We start from the raw sequence: 22366 nt of genomic DNA, 5'->3' as shown, positions 1-22366 counted from the left end.
GCCCCCACCCTCATGGGCCCCTCGTAGCTCCACCGACCTACCTCGTAGCTCCACCGACCTACTTCTTTCGCCTATATATATACTCTTATACCCTGAAAACATCCAGGGGAGCCATGAAACCACTTTTCCATCGCCGCAACCTTCTGTACCCGTGAGATCCCATCTTGGGGCCTTTTTTGGCGATCTGCCAGAGGGGGATTCGATCACGGAGGGCTTCTACATCAACACCATAGCCTCTCCGATGATGTGTGAGTAGTTTACCACAGACCTTCGGGTCCATAGTTATTAGCTAGATGGCTTATTCTCTCTCTTTGGTTCTCAATACAAAGTTCTCCTCGATGTTCTTGGAGATCTATTCGATGTAATACTTTTTGCGGTGTGTTTGTCGAGATCCGATGAATTGTGGGTTTATGATCAAGATTATCTATGAACAATATTTGATTCTTCTCTGAATTCTTATATGCATGATTTGATATCTTTGCAAGTCTGTTCGAATTATCGGTTTAGTTTGGCCTACTAGATTGATCTTTCTTGCAATGGGAGAAGTGCTTAGCTTTGGATTCAATCTTGCGGTGCTCGATCCCAGTGACAGAAAGGGAACCGACACGTATTGTATTGTTGCCATCGAGGATAAAAAGAGGGGGTTTATATCATATTGCTTGAGTTTATCCCTCTACATCATGTCATCTTGCTTAATGTGTTACTCTGTTCTTATGAACTTAATACTCTAGATGCATGCTGGATAGCGGTCGATGTGTGGAGTAATAGTAGTAGATGTAGAATCGTTTCGATCTACTTGACACGACGTGCCTATATTCATGATCATTGTCTTAGATATCTTCATAACTATGCACTTTTCTATCAATTGCTCGGCAGAAATTTGTTCACCCACCGTAATACATGCTATCTTGAGAGAAGCCACTAGTGAAACCTATGGCCCCCGGGTCTCTTTCTTATTATATTGCATCTCTTTTATTTACATCGCATCTCGTTTACTATTTGCAATCTTTACTTTCCAATCTATACAACAAAAATACCAAAAATATTTACCTTACTATCTTTATTAGATCTCATTTTTGCGAGTGACCGTGAAGGGATTGACAACCCCTTTATCGCGTTGGTTGCAAGGTTCTTGATTGTTTGTGCTGGTACTAGGTGACTTGTGCGTTGTCTCCTACTGGATTGATACCTTGGTTCTCAAAACTGAGGGAAATACTTATGCTACTTTGCTGCATCACCCTTTCCTCTTCAAGGGAAAACCAACACATGCTCAAGAGGTAGCAGTTATCAAGATCAACTGCTGGTTCTATCTCAACATCATTGTCTGGCTCTTTATTATTTGTTTGAGTATCTTCACGAACCTCACCATTATCTTTTTCATTATCAGAAGGTGAGTGTTCACTACCAGATTGGGTTTCAGTATCAGAGATAGAGACTTCATTATCATTGTCAGGAGGTTTTTCTACTTCAGGTTCACTAGAGGCATGCAAAGTCCTATCATTTTTGTTCTTCTTTTTCTTTTTAGAAGGACTAGGTGCATCAGTGTTGACTCTTTGAGAGTCTTGTTCAATTCTTTTAGGGTGTCCCTCAGGATAAAGTGGTTCCCGAGTCATCCTACCTCCTCTAGTCATTACTCTAACAACTTGATCATTGATATTATTACTCATTTCATCTAGCAACTCTCTTTGAGATTTAGCAACTTGTTCTAACTGAGTATGAACCATAGAAGCATGCTTTCCCACACCTCTAACATCATTTGAGATTCTAAATAACAAGTCACTGAAGCGGGCAATCATATCAGAATTGTATTTCAATTGTTTCCTAACATTTGCATTGTAGTGATCCTACCTTCTAATATAATTTTCAAACTCATAAAGGCATTGGCTAGGGTGCATATTGTGAGGATTATCATTATCATTGAATTTCATTAAAGAATTTACCTCTACCACCTTGGGTGTCGGTGGTGTATCAAGCCCATGTATTTCTTCAATAGGAGGTAAATTTTTTAACATCCTCTGCTTTAATACCTTTTCCTTCATAGATTTCTTTGCCTCTTGCATATCTTCAGGACTAAGATATAAGATACCCCTCTTCTTCGGAGTGGGTTTAAGCGGTGGTTCAGGAAGAGTCCAATCATCATAATTTTTCAACGGGTTATTCAATAATTCTTTAGCTTGTCCAATGGTTCGTCCCCTGAAAACACAACTATCTAGGAAATCCCTAGAAGCATCGGTTAGTCCATTATAGAAGATATCAAGTATTTCATTTTTCTTAAGAGGATGATCAGGCAAAGCATTAAGCAATTGGAGAAGCCTCCCCCAAGCTTGTGGGAGACACTCTTCTTCAATTTGCACAAATTTAAATATTTCCTGTAAGGCAGCTTGTTTCTTATGAGCAGGGAAATATTTTTCAGAGAAGTAATAAATCATATCCTGGGTACTACACACACAGCCATGAGCAAGAGTATTGTACCAAGCTTTAGCATCACCCTTTAATGAGAATGAAAATAATTTGAGAATATAGTAATAGAGAATTTTCTCATCATGCGCAAAAAGGGTGGCTATGTCATTCAACTTAGTAGGATGTGCCACAACAGTTTCAGTTTCATAACCATGGAAAGGATCAGATTCAACCAAAGTAATCAACTCTGGGTCGACAGAGAATTCATAATCCTTATCATCAATAAAGATAGGTGAAGTAGCAAACTTAGGATCACACTTCATTCTAGCATTCAAAGATTTTTCTTTATACTTGCATAATAATTTCTCTAGATCATCTCTATCCTTACAAGCAAGAATATCTCTAGTTGCCTCCTCACCTATGACATAACCTTCCGGTACCTTTGGCAATTCATATCTGGGAGGGCTAGTTCTAATAGGTGTTTCAGGATTTTCAGTTTCAAGCTCATCATCAGTTTCAACAATATCATGCTGTCTTACTCTAGCAATTTGTTCATCAAGAAATTCACTTAGTGGCACATTATCATCAAGCAAGGTACTAGCATCATCAAGAGTAACATTCATAGCAGAAGTAGCATCATCAATAACTTGCGACATATCAGAGTTGATAGCATATGGTGGTGTTGCAAGTTTACTTATAACAGAGGGTGAATCTAAAGCGGAGCTGGATGGCAGTTCCTTACCTCCCCTCGTCTTAGAGGGAAAATTCTTAGTCTTAGCATCCTTCAGATTCTTCATAGTGACAATTCGATAATAATCCCAAGTGACTCAACAAATATAGCTATGCTCCCCGGCAACGGCGCCAGAAAAAGGTCTGAATAACCTACAAGATGGGATCGCAACAGTTTTCGAGGGTAGAGTATTCAACCCAAATTTATTGATTCGACACAAGGGGAGCCAAAAAATATTTGTAAGTATTAGCAGCTGAGTTGTCAATTCAACCACACCTGGAGATTAATTTTCTGCAGCAAAGTGATCAGTAGCAAAGTAGTATGGTAGTTTTGATAGTAGTAGCAACAGCAATAGTAACAGTAACAGTGATAGCAATGGTTTAGTAGCAAGTGCAACAGTAACAGTAGCAGTAGTAACTTAGCGGGGACAATAAGTAGGAAAATCGTAGGCATTGGATCGGCGATTTGTTGGATGACATTCATCATGTGACAATTATAACCTTGGCATGTATTCCGTAAATAGTCATACGTACTTATGGAAAGAACTTGCATGACATCTTTTGTCCTACCCTCTCGTGGCAGCGGGGTCCAAGTGGAAACTAAGGGATATTAAGGCCTCCTTTTAATAGAGAACCAGAACAAAGCATTAATACACGGTGAATACATGAACTCCTCAAACTACGTTCATCACCGGTAGTGGTCCCGAGTATTGTCACTCCGGGGTTGCCGGATCATAACACATAGTAGGTGACTATAAGTTGCAAGATCGGATCTAGAACATAGATATAATGGTGATAACATAAACGGTTCAGATCCGAAATCATGGCACCCGGGCCCAAAGTGACAAGCATTAAGCATGGCAAAGTCATAGCAACATCAATCTCAGAACATAATGGATACTAGGGATCAAGTCCTAACAAAACTAACTTGATTACATGATGAATCTCATCCAACTCCTCACCGACCAGTGAGCCTATGAAGGTATTACTCACTCCCGGTGGGGAGCATCATGGAATTGGCGATGGAGAAGGGTTGGTGATGACGAAGATCGAAGATCCCCCTCTCCGGAGCCCCGAACGGACTCCAGATCTGGCCTTCCGATGAAGAACAGGAGACGACGGCGGCTCCATCTAGTGAAACGCAATAATTCTTTCTCCCTGATTTTTTTCTGGGCGCGCCTGGAGGGGGTGACGTGCCCTGGTGGGTTGTGCCCACCCAGGTGCCCCCTCCGATGGTTCTTGGCTCCAGAAATTCTCTTTTATTGTATAAAAAAATCCTCGCAAAGTTTCGTTCCAATCCGAGAATTTTTATTTCTACACAAAAACAACACTATGGTAGTTCTGCTGAAAACAGCGTCAGTCCGGGTTAGTTTCATTCAAATCATGCAAATTAGAGTCCAAAACAAGAAAAAAAGTTAGGAAAAGTAGATACGACGGAGACGTATCAGAAAACTAAAAAAAGTTAAATCTAGAAGAAGAAAAAGTTCGTGAATTTGAGAGAAGTTTAGATTTTTTTAAAAAGTTTGTAATTTGAAAAAGTTCACAAAAATGGAAAAAGTTTATGAATTTTAAAAAGGGTTCACAAGATTTGGAAAAACTTTGTAATTTCAAAATTTTCACAAAATTTGGGGAAAAAGATCACAAGAAAAAAAAATCACTGATTCGAAAAAAAGTTCACAAATTTGATATTTTTTCAAATTTGTGAAAAGTTCACGAAATAAAGCGAACAATGATATAATAAGAAAGAAAAAGGGGAAATGAAAAAAATGAGAAAACCGGGAAAACCCATGCTGGGAAAAAAATGAGAAAACCCGCCTAGAAAAACCGGTAGAATGTTCCCCCCAAAAAGGTGACAGAAATACCCACATGGGCTGGCCCATTTTGATATGTTGTGCTGTGGATGTAAGTAACGCATCAGGCGCCAATTAGGATTTGGGCTGCGCGCCACTGCTTCCGCCACTTCTGATCTCGATGGCTCGCTGCCTGCTCGTTGGATGCTGTCGCCGCCTGCCTCCAAAAAACCAAAAAAAACGCGTGAAAATAAACATGATCATGTGGATGCACCCAACGCGTGACATATGGCGGTGACTGGGTGCACCAAGCGGCGTGCCTCCATACGGCCCCGCGCGTATGCTAGGACCCCCTCGCAGGAGTACCCGTTGAATAGTCATCGCTGAGAGCTACTAGGCGGGATGGATCTACAAGATGGACAATCTGGGCCGCTGTCCACCCTAAGATTTTAGATTGGCCCATGAGAAACTAAATGACGGGCACATCTCGGCCGACCTTAGGTTCTGGCCCAAAAAAAACGCGCGAACAATCACATTTGCGCCTGCGCGCTAGAAGCTCCTATGCAACGCCCTTGCCGCCAGTTGAAGTGTTGAACCAAGTGGCACTCGTGCGCGAAAACTTATGGGTCGGCCCAACTATGTTTTAGTTAAATCCGTTGACTGGTGGACCAGTGACTGATGACCGTCAACCTATCAACCCTTGACCATGGAGAGTTGACTATTGAGTTTTACAAAAAAAAAGGAAAAGTAAGAAATTGTTAAATCTAGAAGAAAAGAGTTCGTGAATTTGAGAGAAGTTCGTTTAAAAAATCAAGATTTGTATAATTTTTGTAATTTGAAAAGGTTCACAAAAATGGAAAAGTTCATGTATTTTAAAAAAGTTCACAATATTTGGAAAAACTTTTTAATTGGAAAAAATTCAAAAAATTTGGAACAAAGGATCACAAGAAAAAATCACTGATTTGAAAAAAAAGTTCAAAAAATTGAAAAAAGATTTCAAATTTGTGAAAAGTTCACGAAATAAAGCAAACAATGAAATAATAAAAATGAAAAACGAAAAACGAAAAAGAAGAGGAGAAATACATGGGCTGGCCCATTTTGATATGTATTGCTGGCGTATAAGGCGCCAATTAGGATTTGGGCTGCGCGACACTGCCTTCGCCGCTTCTGATCTCGACGGCTCGCTGCCTGCTCGTCGGACGCTGTCGCCGCCTGCCTCGCCGCTCCTCCCCGCCCGGCGCCCATCGCCACCTCGCCCCAGCCAGCTGAAATTTCTGACAGTGATCAATTTTCACCCTCTACGTCGGCCGTTGCTCCGTTAGTCAGGGGAGGAAATGGCTCGCGCGGCCCCTCCGCTCTCGGCGCTGCTCCGCCGCCTCTCTTCCCACCCCTCCCACTCCCCCGCATTCCACGCCGCGCTGCTCAAGTCATCTTCCCTCTCCAGCCCCATCCCGGCCACCGCCCTCCTCACCGCCTACGCAAAAGCCGGCCTCCCAGGCGCCGCCTCCCGCCTGTTCGACGAAATGCCCGTGCGCGACGCTGTTGCCTGGAACGCGCTCCTCGCATGCCACGTCCGTCACGCGCGCTGCGGCGCCGTCGCTGAAGTCTTCCGCGGCATGGCGGCTGCCGGGTTCGCGCCAACGGCCGCCACCCTCTGCACCATGCTCAAGGCCTGTGCTTCCTCCCGTGCCGTGCGCCCCGGCCGCCAAGTGCACGCGCGGATAGTTCTTGCGTGCCACGGTGATGTCATTATGACTACAGCTCTTGTTGATCTCTACATGAGCTGCGGCTGTGTCGAGGAGGCGAAGAGGCTGTTTATCCACACGGACTGCCCCAAGGACGTGGCGCTGTGCAACTCTGTTCTTTCAGGATGCGTGGAGAATGGCCAATTCCAGGAGGCTTTCTTGATGCTGGGGGGTATTGAACTCAATGGAATCACACTGACATGCGCTCTCACAGCTTGCTCAGCCACATCAAATCTTGAATATGGTCTTCAAGTGCATTGCAAGGTTCTCCGATGCGGGTTTGATTCTGAGACTGTCCTATGCAATGCACTTATTGACATGTATACAAAGTGTGGGCGGACAACAGCTGCACGAGTGGTGTTTGATCGGATGACTTGCAGAAACGTTGTTTCCTGGTCCAGTATGATTGATGGTTATAGTCGCCGCGGGCATGGCAAAGAGGCTTTGGATTTGTTTGAGAGGATGGAGAAAGCTGTACCCATTGTCTTGCCTAATGCCATTACATTTCTTGCTGTTCTCTCAGCTTGTGGACACTCTGGTCTTGTGGATGAAGGCCGGGCCAAGTTACATTTGATGAAAAGAAAGTATGCAATTGATCCAGGACCAGAGCACTACGCATGTTTTATCGACATGTTAGGCCGGGCAGGACTGATTGATGAGGCATGGCATCTCTACTGTTGTTTACGTTCGAACATAAGTGAGCTCCATGGTGCTATCTCTGTGGCTATGCTGAGTGCATGTATGGCTAACATGGATGTGGCAAGAGGAAACATGGTAGCTGAGCATATTCTGGAGGTTGATCCACAGAATCCTCGAAATCTTGTGTTAATCTCAAATTTTCACTCAGCTGCTGGACAATGGTCTATATCGGATGAGTCAAGGAAGGTTATAATGGACAAGGGTCTCAATAAAGAAGCAGCTAGTAGTCATGTCTGCATTGGCTAAAATTAATTTGCACAAATATGGAGGTACAGTTCATCAACTTACCTGCATACACTATGAGTGTAATCAACAATTGCTTTTTCTTTTACAACAAACCAACAGATCAATGTTGCTAACGGGTTCGTGGTGGGGGCTCTTTTTATTTAAAATCTATTATGCCTTGAACTCACCCTGAACCATCCAGTTTATCTTGGTTTTTAAGTGCTTAACTGGGTCCTACGACAGTTGCGATTATTTGATACGTGTACAAGGACTAAATGTGAACCAGCATAGTGAGGTCACATGATCATCATCTGGAATTGTCAAAAATTGTTCCATCAAAACTCTATCCTGCACAAATTAGTTTAGGTTTTATGCATGTGTAACTGGCATACTAAAACAGAGGTGAAATAACCAATTTCAACATCAGCTTAGCTTGATGGTTCCTGGAGATCAAGTTCTGCTGGTACATGAATATAGGCTACAACAGTATTCTGAAATTAATCATGAAGTTCAATCTTTTCGGGACAACGCAAGAAGGGCTTGCATTTCATTGCTTTGGAAAGGAAGGGAGTCTCGGTTACAATCCTCCTAGGAGGGAACGTGGTACTGAAGTACATGTCCTTTTCTGGATATAATGGTGAACTGTAATCAAAATTTGGATCCTAAAGTGCAGTTTATCTGACTGAAGCCTCATGTACAAGTTTCCCTGGTCCTCCTAGCAATATAATTACTCCATTTATCTCTTTGTTCATGAGAAGCATGTAATAATAGACATAACAGAGCAATACCACACAGGCTTTAAGTTTCAGGACATGTTAATATTTTCAGAGATAGGGTGCATGTGAACCTGTTAAATCAGCACAAAGGTACATGTGCTAGCACGTAGTGATCTTTGTTGAAATGATTCCCTATAGATGCTTCTGTAGTCTACAAATCAATATCATGACGAGTACACCTTGTATTTAACCATGTTGTGAATCACTCCCTAATTTGCATAACAAGATTAACTAATTGTCTAATTTTATCCTCATGCATGTTGACAAGAACAAGATACTACATGATCGTGGCTGACATGAGATGCAACTTGGCTATTCTTGACTTTAGCCTACTGCTATAACAGTTTAGAAATTACATGGTTATATATTTCTTTGATCAGTCAGTTGAACTGAAAGAAAAAACACATGATAATATGATATTGTCTTTGGCCTGTAATTTACTTCTATGTAATGCCTTGAGAAGAGAAGGTGAAAAATCTGAGAACAGATGCAGTGCAATTTGCTCCTTAAAGATCATATGATGAATATGAAATTGGAGATTTCAGTATCCACAACCACAATCATCAATGAATGATGCAATCAACCATTTGTAGTTTTTTTTGCGGGAACCATTTGTAGTTGCAGGCAGGTCAATGTAATTTTTAACTATAGCATTGCTGATTTACATATTTAAGCGAGTTCAGGTTAATCTTCTTCATGCTATTTCTCACCATGCCCTCACTATACTTATCTCTGAAGTAACATTTATGCAATGGATCATGATAGTTTATGATGAATTACTGTGCTCTTGCTGCTGGTGCTTCCTTATCATGCAGCAGAACAATACACAAGTAAACACAACCTATTCGTGCTGCCCTCAAATACAAGGTTCTACCTTGTTGGTTGGGGATCAATTTTGGTTGCCTAGCTCCGTGTAATTTATCCTCGCCGGCATCGACGTGGACAGAAGGTGGTGACGGTCTCAGTCTTGGTGCGCGCTCCTACGGCGATATGGCGTTACAGCACCCCTTTTGTGTGCCTCTTGCTGCTCACAGTCCTTCACCTCGACCACACACTGCCTGCTGCTTCTTGCCACCACTACCAATGAATTGCCGTGGAGTTGGCCGTCCCGGAACTTGAGCGGCCTTGCTAATCTCTTTTCTTTCCCTTGTGATCTTGTGGTCCCTCCTTCCTACTCATTAGTACCTGGCCTTCCTAAGTTACAGACTCACAGCCATGGCACCACGCCGCCACCAAAGCTTGGGTTCTGGTGAGCATTGGTACTGTGGTGAGAAGGAGAGGCTCATGGTCTCCTGTCCTTTCTGTTTTCCCCCCTTTCTAGTGAAAAGGTCTAGGAAAAATCGAGATTTTTTATCTGTACTGCTTTTTTTCACAAATTAAACCATTAACCTCGACATTGTCAGTCTATGGAGGGAGTCACGGAGAAGACAAGTTTTAACTGTGATTTCAATATTCTGTGGCCTTGGTTAAAATATAAAAACTGATGCTTCTTCCTTTTCTACACATGTTGTGTGTTGATTCATGATATCCTGCAAAGCATCCAATGATGTTGATTGCAAGAGGAACATGTTTCACTCTTTTAGATTTTAGATTTCGCACAGAGGGAATTTGGATTTTTTTTTTCTATCACCCATACAGAGAAGAAATGAATGTCAGTGCTGATGAAAACGTGTAGGGAAAATAAGATTTTCTTATCTGTACTACCTTTTCACAAATTAAACCATTAACCGCGACATTGTCAGTCTATGGGGGGAGTCATGTAGAAGACAAGTTTAACTGAGATTCAAAATTCTGTAGCCTTCGTTAAAATATTAAAAGTGATGCTATCAAACTCCCAGGTGCTCGTGTACTGTTTCACATCTTCCTTCTCATGCCTACTTAACAGAGATCCAAAAGATGGTTACAAAACACTGCTTCATGTAGATGGTCTGTTCAATTTCCATGAATTAGGCTCTTCATGTTTTGGCCATATTTATTGGTATCATTTTTCATGTTTGTCTTTGCCGAGAAAAATTATACCGGTTTACGATAAAACCGTACCGGGTTGTAATAAACACCGGATCCATATATAACACTGGCGACTTGTAGTTGAAACCAGACCGGGTTAATAATCGCCGAATTATAACTGATCATATACTGACAACTTGTAGTTGAAAGTCAAGCCGGGTTTAATGAACGCCGGTTTATCAAAAACATCATAAGTCTTAAGAGAAAAATTTGGCAAAAAGCAAATGAAAACTTGTAGTCGAGGCTTTTCACGGGCTGCCAGGCCCCAAATTCGAGGCTTTTCATGGGCTGCCAGGCCACTGAGTTAAACCATTTCACAAAGCCTTTTAAGATGGTACTCAATCCTTAACCAATCATCGTTTTAATTTGACAAGTTCAGGGTCTTTATTTAGAGTAACTTGTCAAAGTTCGAAGGGTCATACCAGGTTTACCTGGGCGGAGTGACTTACTTAAATAGGCAGGCTAACCCGGGGTTTTAGGTGTATACACCAGGCTTCCAAGCCATGGCTTGATAGCCTATTACAAGTGTAGATTCTTTGTTCATTTCGACAGCAAAGAATCCCCAAGTAACATTTTGAGCTGTGCTCGGCGGGTGCCTATGTTTGAGTTGTTGTTTTGCAACACTCTCTTTGGCACCGGATTGATTTGGCTTTGAGCCGATCAAGAGGTGTGACTATGGTTCGGATACGACCAAGCCCCCAAGTGATGTTGTGGCATTGCGCCGATCAAGAGGTGTAGCTATGGTTCGGATATGACCAAGCCCCCAGGTGATGTTGTATAAAGCTTTGATAAGCTGAATCAAGGGGTAAACCGGACGCCGCTTTATAAACAGAAGTTCCATGTAACCACACATGATAAATAATATGATAAGCCAATAAGGCAGGATACCCATGTTTGAACCGCGCATCATGGCAGCAGGTCCTCTTCGGCAACCTTTAACTTTTTGCAAGAGATAAATTCTTCTTGAACCGGGATGTTGAACCGGATATTGAGAGCTTCAAAGCTTTGTGGGAGGCATCTTTCCCTTGAACCGGATTTTAAACCGGAATCTTCATTTTCAGCCGAAAATTTTCTGACGGCCTTTAAACTCGAACTTGCGAGAAGTTAATTCCTTTTTGAACCAGAAATTCTTAAACCGGATTTGAGAGCTTCAAGCTTTGTAGGAGAACAGATTTTCCTTGAACCGGATTGTAAACCGGCATTCTTCATTTTGAACCGGGTATTTTCTGACGGCCTTTAAATTTTCATCAAGATGGTAGTAGCCTCCGGGACCGGGTTATCTTTCCCTCCAACGTCCTGGGGTTCTTGACTTCACTGAAAACCGGCAACATTTGCCGAGTCATATTATCGTAGCCCCCGAGTCTCAAGGTGACTCGAGGAGTTGGCTTGAAACTCTCCATATTTGACCGTGATATAAACCGGCATAACTTGTATATCATTGGTGTTGATAGCATGATGTGAATCCACAGAAAGTTGAGGTGACTGCGGCGGGTTATAAATGATCCCGTATGAGCCGTGTCAGCAACTCGGCCAATAGTTCCTTCCAACTGGTGATTGAAGTTAACCAAACTGTAGTGGCGGCGACCCGTGCGCCTGCCCATTTGAACCACCCAGTGCAGACGGCGGTTGATAGTATATGATAATTTGCCTCCATTTTGTTGAAAGAAAACCGGGCTACCCAAGCTGTGATTTGCTCATACCCAATAAACAGCTCATGCAGACAGGTGCGACCCGGTGTGTTGATGTAGACCAGGCCGCGAGAGACGAACGGTAAAAACGACCGCAGCATCAGAGGCAACATAGATGAGTCGGCCACGACGTTGTACGCCGGAGCGGACAAGCAAGTTGTCCTCCTTGTTGTAAGCCGGCGCGGATGCATGAACCGGCCGCGAGAGCGGACGGGCGAGTCGTCCGTGGCATTGTAAGCTGGTGCGGACGCGCGAGTCAATCACAGGCGCAGTCCCGGCTAGATGATGTAGACCGGGCCGTACGGGCGGCGGGTTGTGCGCGTCCATTCGTCGGGTAATATGTTACGGACTATCGCCGGGCGGAATATTGTCAGCCCGTGCTTCATACCCATGGTATAAACCATATTTGTAGTGAATGATGGTCCTGTATATAAAAATACACAGATCAAAGTAATTGTTCTTTGATAAAAATAATACGTGCTAATAAAATATACTTTAGAGAGATGTCACCTGATATATTTTTTGGATGAAGTGACTGTACAGCAATTTGACCAGGCGGTGGCCTTCACGTACAAACAACCACTCATCCATTGAGTTTTGAGTGGTTTTTGGCCCCTTGAATAACGCATTGAACCTTTGGTGTCCTTGTCAGTTTGGCTTTTACGTAAACAGTACTCAAAGAGTACAACTCTGTAAATGGAGTTACTTCGCTCAATTAGTACCAGATGACCAAACCACTCCATAGTTGATGTCTAATCCTCGGTAACTTGCAACACCGTATAGATGTCAGTAGCTCGGCCTCAAACCAGAGCGGCGACCCGGCGCGGCAGCGACACACGACAGAAGTAGGTTGAGGCAGAGGCGACAGCGCGGCGACTCCTTGGCGCGGTACACCGACTCAGCGGAGGCAAGGCCGTCTTGATGAAGCGGGTTGACAGAGGAGCACCGCGGAGGACGGTGACCCGGCGGCTCACGAAGGCCGCAGCCACGCATGGCAGAGGCAAAGGCCGCTCCGGTGAGGACGGCTTAACACGGAGGCCCGGTGCAACGACTTGAAGTGGCCATGGCGTAGGTCAGCAGTGGGGACGGCTCGGAGGGCCCCGACGACTTTTGCACCGGGCGGCTCGGCGACTGGCCGTAACCACAACAACAAAGACGAAGCGGGGTGGTTCCGAACAAGGCCATGTAGACGACGATTTAGCGATGGCGGCTCACCGGACAGCTCTCCAACAGCGGTTCTCCGCGAGGCGACTCAGCACAGCCACGCACGGCGACTTAACACCAAGGCCAGTGACTCAGAGTGGAGTTGCGCGGTGGCGGTTTACCGGACGGCTCTCCAACAGCGGCTCATAGGCACAGGCAAGTGATGACAGGCTTGAAGCGGCGGAGGACCGCGGCAGGTCGATAAAACGCAGGAGGCGGAGCAAATCCGCGGCGACGGGGCGGCTTGATGAACCAAGGCGGGTCTCAGCTGCAGCGGCTCGAACGGTCGCGAAGGAGCGAATCACCAGGCCGGCTCAGTGTGCCCCCGTGGATGCAACAGGGGCGGTTTATCGCCTGCCAGCAGCTTTGAGGCAGCTCAGGGCACGGGAGGCCGAGCGCGGGGGTGGCTCGGAGTGAGCAGAGGCAACCCGTGGCGGTGCTGCCGGCGGATGCAGCAGCTGACGGTCGAGGCGGGTGGTCGAGGTGAAGTGGAAGCGCCCCAGCGCTGGGCGGCTCAGAGGCGGAACGGCTGCGGCGAGCGTGGCGACTCAACCTGGAGGCGAACGGCGAGAGGCCGGGACGAGCGGGGCTAGCCCAAAACTGAGAATCGGCTCATCACTAATTGATTTTTGAGAGCTCACGTGATCAAATACAGGCCTTCAAGTAATATTTCGTGGTAGGAGTATTCTGTTGCCATCAATGTGCAAAAAATCGCAGCCAAAGGTATCTGAAAATTCATCGCTTAACACTTGGAGTAGATGGCAAAGCACTTGGGAAAACAACTTGAAGCAGCACCGCGGCGTCTGCGGCCGCAACAACGGCGCCCGGCGACTTAGCGCCTGAGAACGGTGGCGGCCCATGGCGATGTGGAGACGGCGCAAGAGCCGGCCGGAGTGGAGCGGAACAGGCCGCAATCATGCCGGTTCAGGCGTGGCCACGACAGCTCAGGCGTGGCCTCGGCAGCCTGGATGCGAGCAACGAGGCGGGGCGGCCCTGAATCAGGTGCAGTGTGGCGGACTCATGGTGTTTCCACAACGGCGGCGGCGTAGGAGTCCGGATTGTGGCCCTTTTTTTTACTGGATCCGTATTGACCAAGGCCTGCAGGATTTGCACGCTGATAGCTTGCCTCTGATCAATCTCTCTTTTCCCTTGGTAATCACGTGCTAAGCCCACGTAATAGCTTTTCCTTCTTTAATTCTTGAATTAACCCCCTGGGAGATTCCTTGCATGCATGTAGCAATCAGAGTTTGACAAAAGAAAAAGCTGATTTTGACTTCAGGTGATGTACTAGTCGAAGGTACACCATTGAGCTTGATGTTTGATGTGATGGAATAGCTTCCGCCGTTGTCGCTTTTGGTTTCTACGCTGGGGAGTAGCAGTCATAGTTCCGGTTGATGTCTTCGGAAATTTAAACCGTGTCTAATCAGAAAAAGGTTTCAGACAACTTGACGGTCTCGGCGACTCTGTACGCGGCGGCGTCAACTCGCCGAAAGTGATCCGGCCATGATGGATCGCCCCGTCGCGTGTGACGGTGCACACAGAGGTAACCCTAATTTCTCCTCTTTGACTTGAACCTCACGGATTGTAAAATCTGAGACGATGAACTCAAAGTTGATGCAGATCCTCCGGAGCTGAATCTTTCTTATCCAAAAAATTGTGAATTTCTCGATCCTTGGGAGAGATCCCTTCAAGAACTCAACACCACCGTGCGCAGGCCCCACGGTGGGCGCCAACTGTCGTGCAATTGTCACGGCAGATGTCCTTAGTGTCAGGACTTAGTCGCGAGGCCAACGCATCTATGTAGTAGCTTGAGAGGGGTTGAGCGGAATCGAGAGACGCAACACAAGACAAGGATTTAGACAGCTTCGGGCCCCGGGAAACATCATCCGGTAATAACCCTACATGCTGTTTGTGGCTAGGTCTCATTATCATCAAGAGGGAGTCGCCGGTAAACCGGCTCTTGTGTCTAGCCCTAGAGATTGTTTCTTCTTGCCTCTCCCTCTTTGGGGAGCCCTGTCCCTCCTTATATAAGTTAGAGAGGCGGGTTACATGTGGAGTCCTATTAGGATTAGAACTAGTCTGCCTTCTAATACAAACCGGATAGAAGTCCGGGTCTTTAACTCCTTGTAAGGTAATATTCTTCACGCCTTTCCTCTTAAACCGGCCCACCATTAATATAAACCGGCCCTCTGGGCCTTGGGCCTTGTCATCCATCTGTCCCGCCCGCCGGGTTACCAGTGAGTTATAATGTCCAGGCAGGTTGCTTGTAAACCGCTAGGTCAGGGCGGGTCGCCAGTGAATCGCCAAGTGCCAGCCGGGTCTCAAGTAAACCGCCAAGTCCGGCCGGGTTATACTTCCGACCGGTTTACGCCGCGGGGTATATCCCCGACAACTGAGATTCAAAATTCTGTAGCCTTCGTTAAAATATTAAAAGTGATGCTATCAAACTCCCAGGTGCTCGTGTACTGTTTCACATCTTCCTTCTCATGCCTACTTAACAGAGATCCAAAAGATGGTTACAAAACACTGCTTCATGTAGATGGTCTGTTCAATTTCCATGAATTAGGCTCTTCATGTTTTGGTCATATTTATTGGTATCATTTTTCATGTTTGTCTCTGCTGAGAAAAATTATAAGTTATAGTATTGGACAAAGCTTATACATTGACACGGACTGCAAAACATGTGCAGAAAGTATATATTCCACAACTTGAATCAACTAACATTTGACTGCAGAATCGTCCAACTTGAATGTATGTAGATAAATTGATATTTAGCTCCGAATAAAAAAATGATGTTTTTTCAAGCTTACTGATGAAATCTTGTAGAGATAGCCTACCATTGCACTTACATAATAGTCTATTTTTATATTCCTTTAGCTTAATTTTGTTTAGTTCTATACTGAACTGCAGATAATGTGGGATTGTTCTTTACTGGAAACTTTGGGATGACCAAAAATGATTTCGAGAGCTTGTTGCAGAAGTTTGAATGTGAGTATCCCATTTTTCTGTGCAGTTATTTCTAGTATCAATCAATGGGTAGAAAAATTACATATGTAGTCCAGGTATAGAAAAAACAAAACTAGGTAATTCAAGTGCTTTAAGTTTAGCACAAAATCTTTTTTAAGTGGATCAATCTGGGAAAATATCTCCCGATTTGCCTTTACCAACAGACAATTCATTCAACAACTTTATATAAGAACCATCGGGGGCTACAGTGTTACCGTGAACAAACCAATTTACAATTTGGCACATGTGTATCCTCTAGTTCAAAACTCTGCATAGAGTCTCGAAGATTGCCGGTTGCAACCTACTTAATCCGTTCAAGTTACCTATCACCACCGCCCATTTCTTTTGAGACCGTCTGATTCAGCAGAGACCGTAATCCACCAATGCCGCCTATCTGAGTCAGTAGCTCTGGAGGGAGGGACTTGCTGATCTGCTGAGCATTCGTGTTTCCTTTGTTTGATTTCCTCAGCCGTTTTATTACATTGCTCCACATCTTGGCAAGCCGTTTGTATTCTTCCAGCATGTCCAAGACATCCTTGACAGGTCGGCCAGATCCCCGAGCAATCCGAACGATCCGCGATTCCTTCATCAGCTTTGGATCTGCGCTGTCAAGCTCTACAATGATATTTGGACGTAAGCTCAATAGACCGCTAGGGTGTTAGTTTTACTAATGTACGCACGCATGGGTTGACTCACCAACCCATCTTACCTGCGTCTGTCATGGAATCCATCATCGTCATATACCGCTTTATCTTAGCCTCACCCTGCTTCTCATGTCCTTGTGGCATCAATTCAGAACTAAATCCAGGCAACATGGAGAAGATCCACAAAGATAAAAATAATCCACATTTGATACGTTGTTTGCTATATCAAACAGCAATCGAGCCCTTGATTTACTACAGTATTACATTTCACCATATATCCAAGAAAACTGAAAGACTAAAGCAAGCTTACCTGGCCAATAGAGCCAATTTTACCAAGGTTCTGGAATTGCTCGTACATAAGTCTCAGAGTAAAGTTTCCTTCCATCAGTCTCTTCATAAGGTCAGGTTGTTGATCAGTGGGTACAACTTGACGAGCCTTGTTCAGCAAGCCCGGCAAATCTCCCATACCTGCCAATTGCACAATGTAAGGAGGTCAGCTAAAGGGAGTACACAGGTAGACGCCACACCTAATATTTACACTGACCTAATAGGCGACCAACAAATGGTCTCACATCAAAATCTTCTAGCTCGTCTTTGTGTTCTCCAGTTCCAATAAATATCACTGGACTTTTCGTTGCTGCGACACTGAAGAGAAACAAGAACGTTAGGTGTACTATTCTGAAATGTTAATGATGTTATGTATGCTACATTGCTCTCAGGTTCTGAAATGTTAATGTTGTTACTCAATTCATAAACTAGGAAAGAGGAAATAGCACCAAGAGGGTAGTGTAAGAAAAGGGAAGTGAATACTAACGCGCTAAGTGCGCCACCTCCTTTCGCATGACCGTCCATTTTTGTAACAATTACAGCACCAACCGGAACACTTTGCCTGAATGCTTGGGCCTGAGCAAAGGCAGCCTGACCAATGCTACTGTCCATCACAAATATTACCAGGTCTGGTTTCTGCATGGTATCGTCACAATGCAGGTGAGATTTTTTTCATTTGGTTCAGGTAATCAGGTTATAACTGAAAGTAAGAGTCCTGAGTGTATTACCGTTGCTTCTGAAACTTGGCGCATTTCTTCAAAGAGGGATGCTTCTTGTTTGTGCCTTCCACTTGTATCTACAATTATGAGATCGCAATTTTCTTTTCTAAACCTCTCCACACCCTCAACAGCAATTTTTACTGGATCTGATTCCATGTAGCTGCAGTGACACAACAATTAGGAAAAACAAGAGATAACAAATCATAATATTAGCAGTTGAAGTGGTAAGAGGTACTAGTGTACCTTCCATAAAAAGGAACCATGATCTTTGTCGCATTCTGTTTTAACTGATCAAAAGCACCAGCCCTGAATGTATCAGCACAAACGAGTGCTGGTTTAAATCCTATCTTTTGATGATAATGAGCATATTTCATACAAGTAGTAGTTTTGCCAGAACCTGCATGAACAAGATGATGCCTTGTGAACAGTATATTGTAATCAATGCAGCTAAAGTGCAGAAGACATATATAACCGCAGTGAGCCAGTCAACTGTAAACAACATAAGCCCCACACTGAAGCCAAATAGTACTCCCTCCGTCAAAGCTAGTACAAAGTTGAGTCACTTATTTTGGGACGGAGGGAGTACATGATAAGAATGCAATCTATCACTTTAATCTAGCCCTTCAAATGTCTCGCTAATTACAGACTACCCATCCAAGATGAGAAAACTTGCAATAGTATATCTTTCTTTTAGAACAAAATTTGCAACATATCAGGTATCCACCCCAAACCAACATAAGAATGTTTGATCACTACAACTCCAATTAAATGGCTTCTTTTTTTTTGCGGGGAACTAAATGGCTTCTTGAATCACCTAAAGATCAGCTGGAGAGAATCACATGGCAGTAGCTCGACAAAGTAAAAAACATTGAAGGTGACTAAGGCTTGGCCTATGCTAATTTGTTTCCATGGCTTGCCCCCCTTTAAATGAACATATAAACAAGCCGGTAAACAGCTTAATCAGAACTAATCAAGTCACGATGAAAGTTAATATTGTTCTCATAAAATTTAACCGTGAAACAATGTCCTCCAAAGGAATAACAGATGCCGCATATGTTCATTTGGGCGGATGCAGTTGCTAGAATATCAGGTATATATACCACAAAACAGAATTTGGACAGAATAACGTAGCAGCAGGCAGGGTAGACTGACCTTGCAAACCAACAAACATAACCACGCACGGCTTCCCTTTCTTGGGAGCGAAGGCGGGCTTCCCGGCGTCCAACATGTTGCACAGCTCATCGAAGACGGCCTACAGCCAGCAACGACACACACGGAAGGCGATTCAATCAGGATGGCCGCGCATGCAAAACCTCTCCCCGAAATCACGCGAGAGAAGGGACATTACCTTCTTGATGACGCGGCGCTTGTCGGTGCCGGCGGCGAGGGCCCCGAGGTCGACGGCGCGCTTGACGCTGGCCTGCATGTCGCGGACCATGTCGAACTGGACGTCGGCCTGCAGGAGCGCGCGGGTGATCTCGTTGAGGCAGTCGCCGAGGACCTTCTCGTCGACGACCGTGGCGCTCGTCATCCGCGCCAGCGCGCGGGAGAGGCTCCCGCCGAGCTGCGCGAGCACCATCTCGCCGGACTCGCGGGGGCGGGGGCTATCCTCTCCTCTCTGCGGCGAGCGGTTGGCTAGGGCTCGGGGCGAACTGAACCGGGGCAAGACGCGGAGCGCGGTGGTGTGGCAAAGCTGGGGGTGGGTTTCGAGGGGAGATCGCGGGGCTATGTATGATGTGCCTTTCACGTAGTCCGTCACGGTTTGGCCTTCCCGTGTGGAGTTAAAAAATTGAGGGAATTTTCCTTTTCCGAATTGTTTGGGGATAGAATTTGCAAAAACAACCCAATTCGGCTGACTGATCCGGAGGGAAAGATTGGTCCGGTCGCTCTTCGCCATGAGCGTTCCTCTCGTTAAATCGATATTTCTGGATGGTGTTTCGGCGTGCTGCAAATGTGTATGGCGTTTGCTGTGTACCATGAACAATATGCCGCAGGCTAGGTAGGGTTTTATCTTTCGCATGCATATTAGTTTTTTGTATGTTGCGGGTGTTGTGACACGTTTTCAACATTTTTGTTGCAATGAGCGATGATTTGTTGCATCTTATTATAGGATTATTATTTGTTGTGTGTGGGGGAGCCCCCTTGTGTGGCAGATTTTCTAGGTTAATGCTTTTTAATAAGATTTTTTATTGAGATTATGATGATGTTTTGACCAAATTAATCTATAGATAGTGTAAAAATTCAGAATATTTGAAATGTGGCACCTCAATGCTAAGATCCTAGGTCTCTGATTTTTTTTAACGAGCGAGGTAAATGTTGCTACTCAGTTGTTATTTGGAGAAAGAGGGCAAAAGCCTGTGGCATATTTGCTGAACTAGTTCAACACTAATGAAGTTTTGGAACTTTCACAGTGCCCGCTAATGGAGGTTGGAGAGGCTTCGGACGGGTATTTGACGCGCTTTCAACCAGGTGCACATGTCAAAGGCAAAATACGCCATGCGAACAAAGAAGCGATAGAAAAGGAGCAGAAACAATGTATGTCCCAGAATATCTGCTCCACCCAAACACCGACAAACTATCATGGAGCGAGAGAGAGAAGATTCGAGCATGACTAGGAGGCGCTCTAGGCCGACGAGTAGAAAGGCATGGACCAGGACACAAAAAGGCAATAAAGCTAGGCACCGGAACCTCCAAGCCATTGAGCAGCTCCAAACACCATATTGCATTGCAGCAACTACCACTAGAGGTGCAACAAAGAGGAAATATCAAACACAATAAGCTACGCATCAAGGGCGGGTAACCGCGCCGTCCACGTGTCCCTGTTACTGTGTTGACGAGAGAAAAAAACGAAGCGAGGTAGAAGGTCGAGGGCTGGTGGTGTCCACGTCAATTTCACTGTGCCTTCGTCTAGTTTCCTTCCCTACGAAGGAACTCCACACCGGTTCCTCTAGTCCACGACTCCCCTCGACCCAAGCACGCCGCCGCCGCCTCCCAGTCCCCCCTCACCCCTCTCTGTGGCCTCGTCTCCTTCCCTTTCTCTTCTCAATCTGGATTCATGGAGGTGGGGGCAGAGACCCCATCGACCGCTAGGCTAGGGTTCCTAGCCGCTGCCAGCCGCACAGCGGCTGAGCCACCTCCACTCCGGTGGCCATTGATGGTCCTCTCCACCATTGCCTGGAGCTGCTTCACGCATCTCTGCCCGCCCTCGAGCAGGACTCGTCCCTTGTCATGGTGGCGAAGGAGGAGGCCATGTTCCTAAAGGCGTCGATGGGCTCCGCCAGGCTCCAGATCGAGGGCTCCCTCAGTTTCAACCGCTGGTCAAGTTGCATCTAGAGACGAGGAGGGGGGAGAAGCCGCCACAAGGTCGCTGCTGCTGGCCGCGTCGCCCAGGTCGACAGCTCGTCCGCCGGCCTGCAGCTCATCCTGGAGCCTTGAACTCGGCTATGACACTGCGTAAGTGGCAGTGTTATCCAGGATCCTTCTCAGCGGTTGGGCCATCGGTGACGAGATCCAGAAGATGGCCACAGCGGCGGTGGTGGTGGTGGTTGCCCCGGGTGGTGATGTAGAGGGGAGGATGTTGGAAATATGCCCTAGAGGCAATAATAAAATGGTTATTATTATATTTCCTTGTTCATGATAATTGTCTATTGTTCATGCTATAATTGTATTGACCGGAAACCATAATACATGTGTGAATACATAGACCACAACATGTCCCTAGCGAGCCTCTAGTTGACTAGCTCGGTGATCAATAGATGGTTACGGTTTCCTGACCATGGACATTGGATGTCGTTGATAACAGGATCACATCATTAGGAGAATGATGTGATGGACAAGACCCAATCCTGAGCATAGCACAAGATCGTGTAGTTCGTCTGCTAAAGCTTTTCTAATGTCAAATATCATTTCCTTAGACCATGAGATTGTGCAACTCCCGGATACCGTAGGAATGCTTTGGGTGTGCCAAACGTCACAACGTAACTGGGTGGCTATAAAGGTACACTACAGGTATCTCCGAAAGTGTCTGTTGGGTTGGCACGAATCGAGACTGGGATTTGTCACTCCGTATGACAGAGAGGTATCTCTGGGCCCACTCGGTAATGCATCATCATAATGAGCTCATTGTGACTAAGTAGTTAGTCGCGGGATCATGCATTATGAAACGAGTAAAGTGACTTGCCGGTAACGAGATTGAACGAGGTATTGGGATACCGACGATCGAATCTCGGGCAAGTATCGTACCGATTGACAAAGGGAATTGTATACAGGATTGATTGAATCCCCGACATCGTGGTTCATCTGATGAGATCATCGTGGAACATGTGGGAGCCAACATGGGTATCCATATCCCGCTGTTGGTTATTGGCCAGAGAGCTGCCTCGGTCATGTCTGCATGATTCCCGAACCC

General features: G+C 45.4%; 2 protein-coding genes across 3 annotated transcripts; one reads left to right on the top strand and one right to left on the bottom strand.

Annotated features, from left to right (window-relative positions):
• Positions 1-6084: 6084 nt before the first annotated feature.
• LOC123079329 (pentatricopeptide repeat-containing protein At5g66500, mitochondrial) lies at positions 6085-9022 on the top strand. Its single transcript, XM_044502083.1, has one exon. The coding sequence runs from the start codon at positions 6254-6256 to the stop codon at positions 7607-7609; it is 1356 nt and encodes a 451-aa protein (XP_044358018.1). The 5' UTR covers positions 6085-6253; the 3' UTR covers positions 7610-9022.
• A 7414-nt stretch (positions 9023-16436) lies between these two features.
• LOC123074821 (signal recognition particle 54 kDa protein 2-like) lies at positions 16437-19641 on the bottom strand. 2 transcript variants are annotated; one of them, XM_044497562.1, is made up of 9 exons: positions 19307-19641; positions 19111-19210; positions 18202-18355; positions 17968-18118; positions 17727-17875; positions 17457-17557; positions 17222-17380; positions 16978-17091; positions 16437-16883 (listed from the first exon to the last, which is right to left on the bottom strand). In XM_044497562.1, the coding sequence occupies exons 1-9, from the start codon at positions 19535-19537 to the stop codon at positions 16588-16590; spliced, it is 1455 nt and encodes a 484-aa protein (XP_044353497.1). In that variant the 5' UTR covers positions 19538-19641; the 3' UTR covers positions 16437-16587. The 2 variants fall into 2 exon arrangements, with proteins under 2 accessions (XP_044353497.1, XP_044353498.1); XM_044497563.1 differs by having other exon boundaries at positions 16978-17118; positions 17255-17380.
• Between the last annotated feature and the right edge of the window lie 2725 nt (positions 19642-22366).

The sequence above is a fragment of the Triticum aestivum genome, chromosome 3D (genome assembly GCF_018294505.1).
Source record: "Triticum aestivum cultivar Chinese Spring chromosome 3D, IWGSC CS RefSeq v2.1, whole genome shotgun sequence".
Taxonomy (NCBI): Eukaryota; Viridiplantae; Streptophyta; class Magnoliopsida; order Poales; family Poaceae; genus Triticum; species Triticum aestivum.
This window is presented reverse-complemented; position numbering and strand designations above follow the sequence as displayed.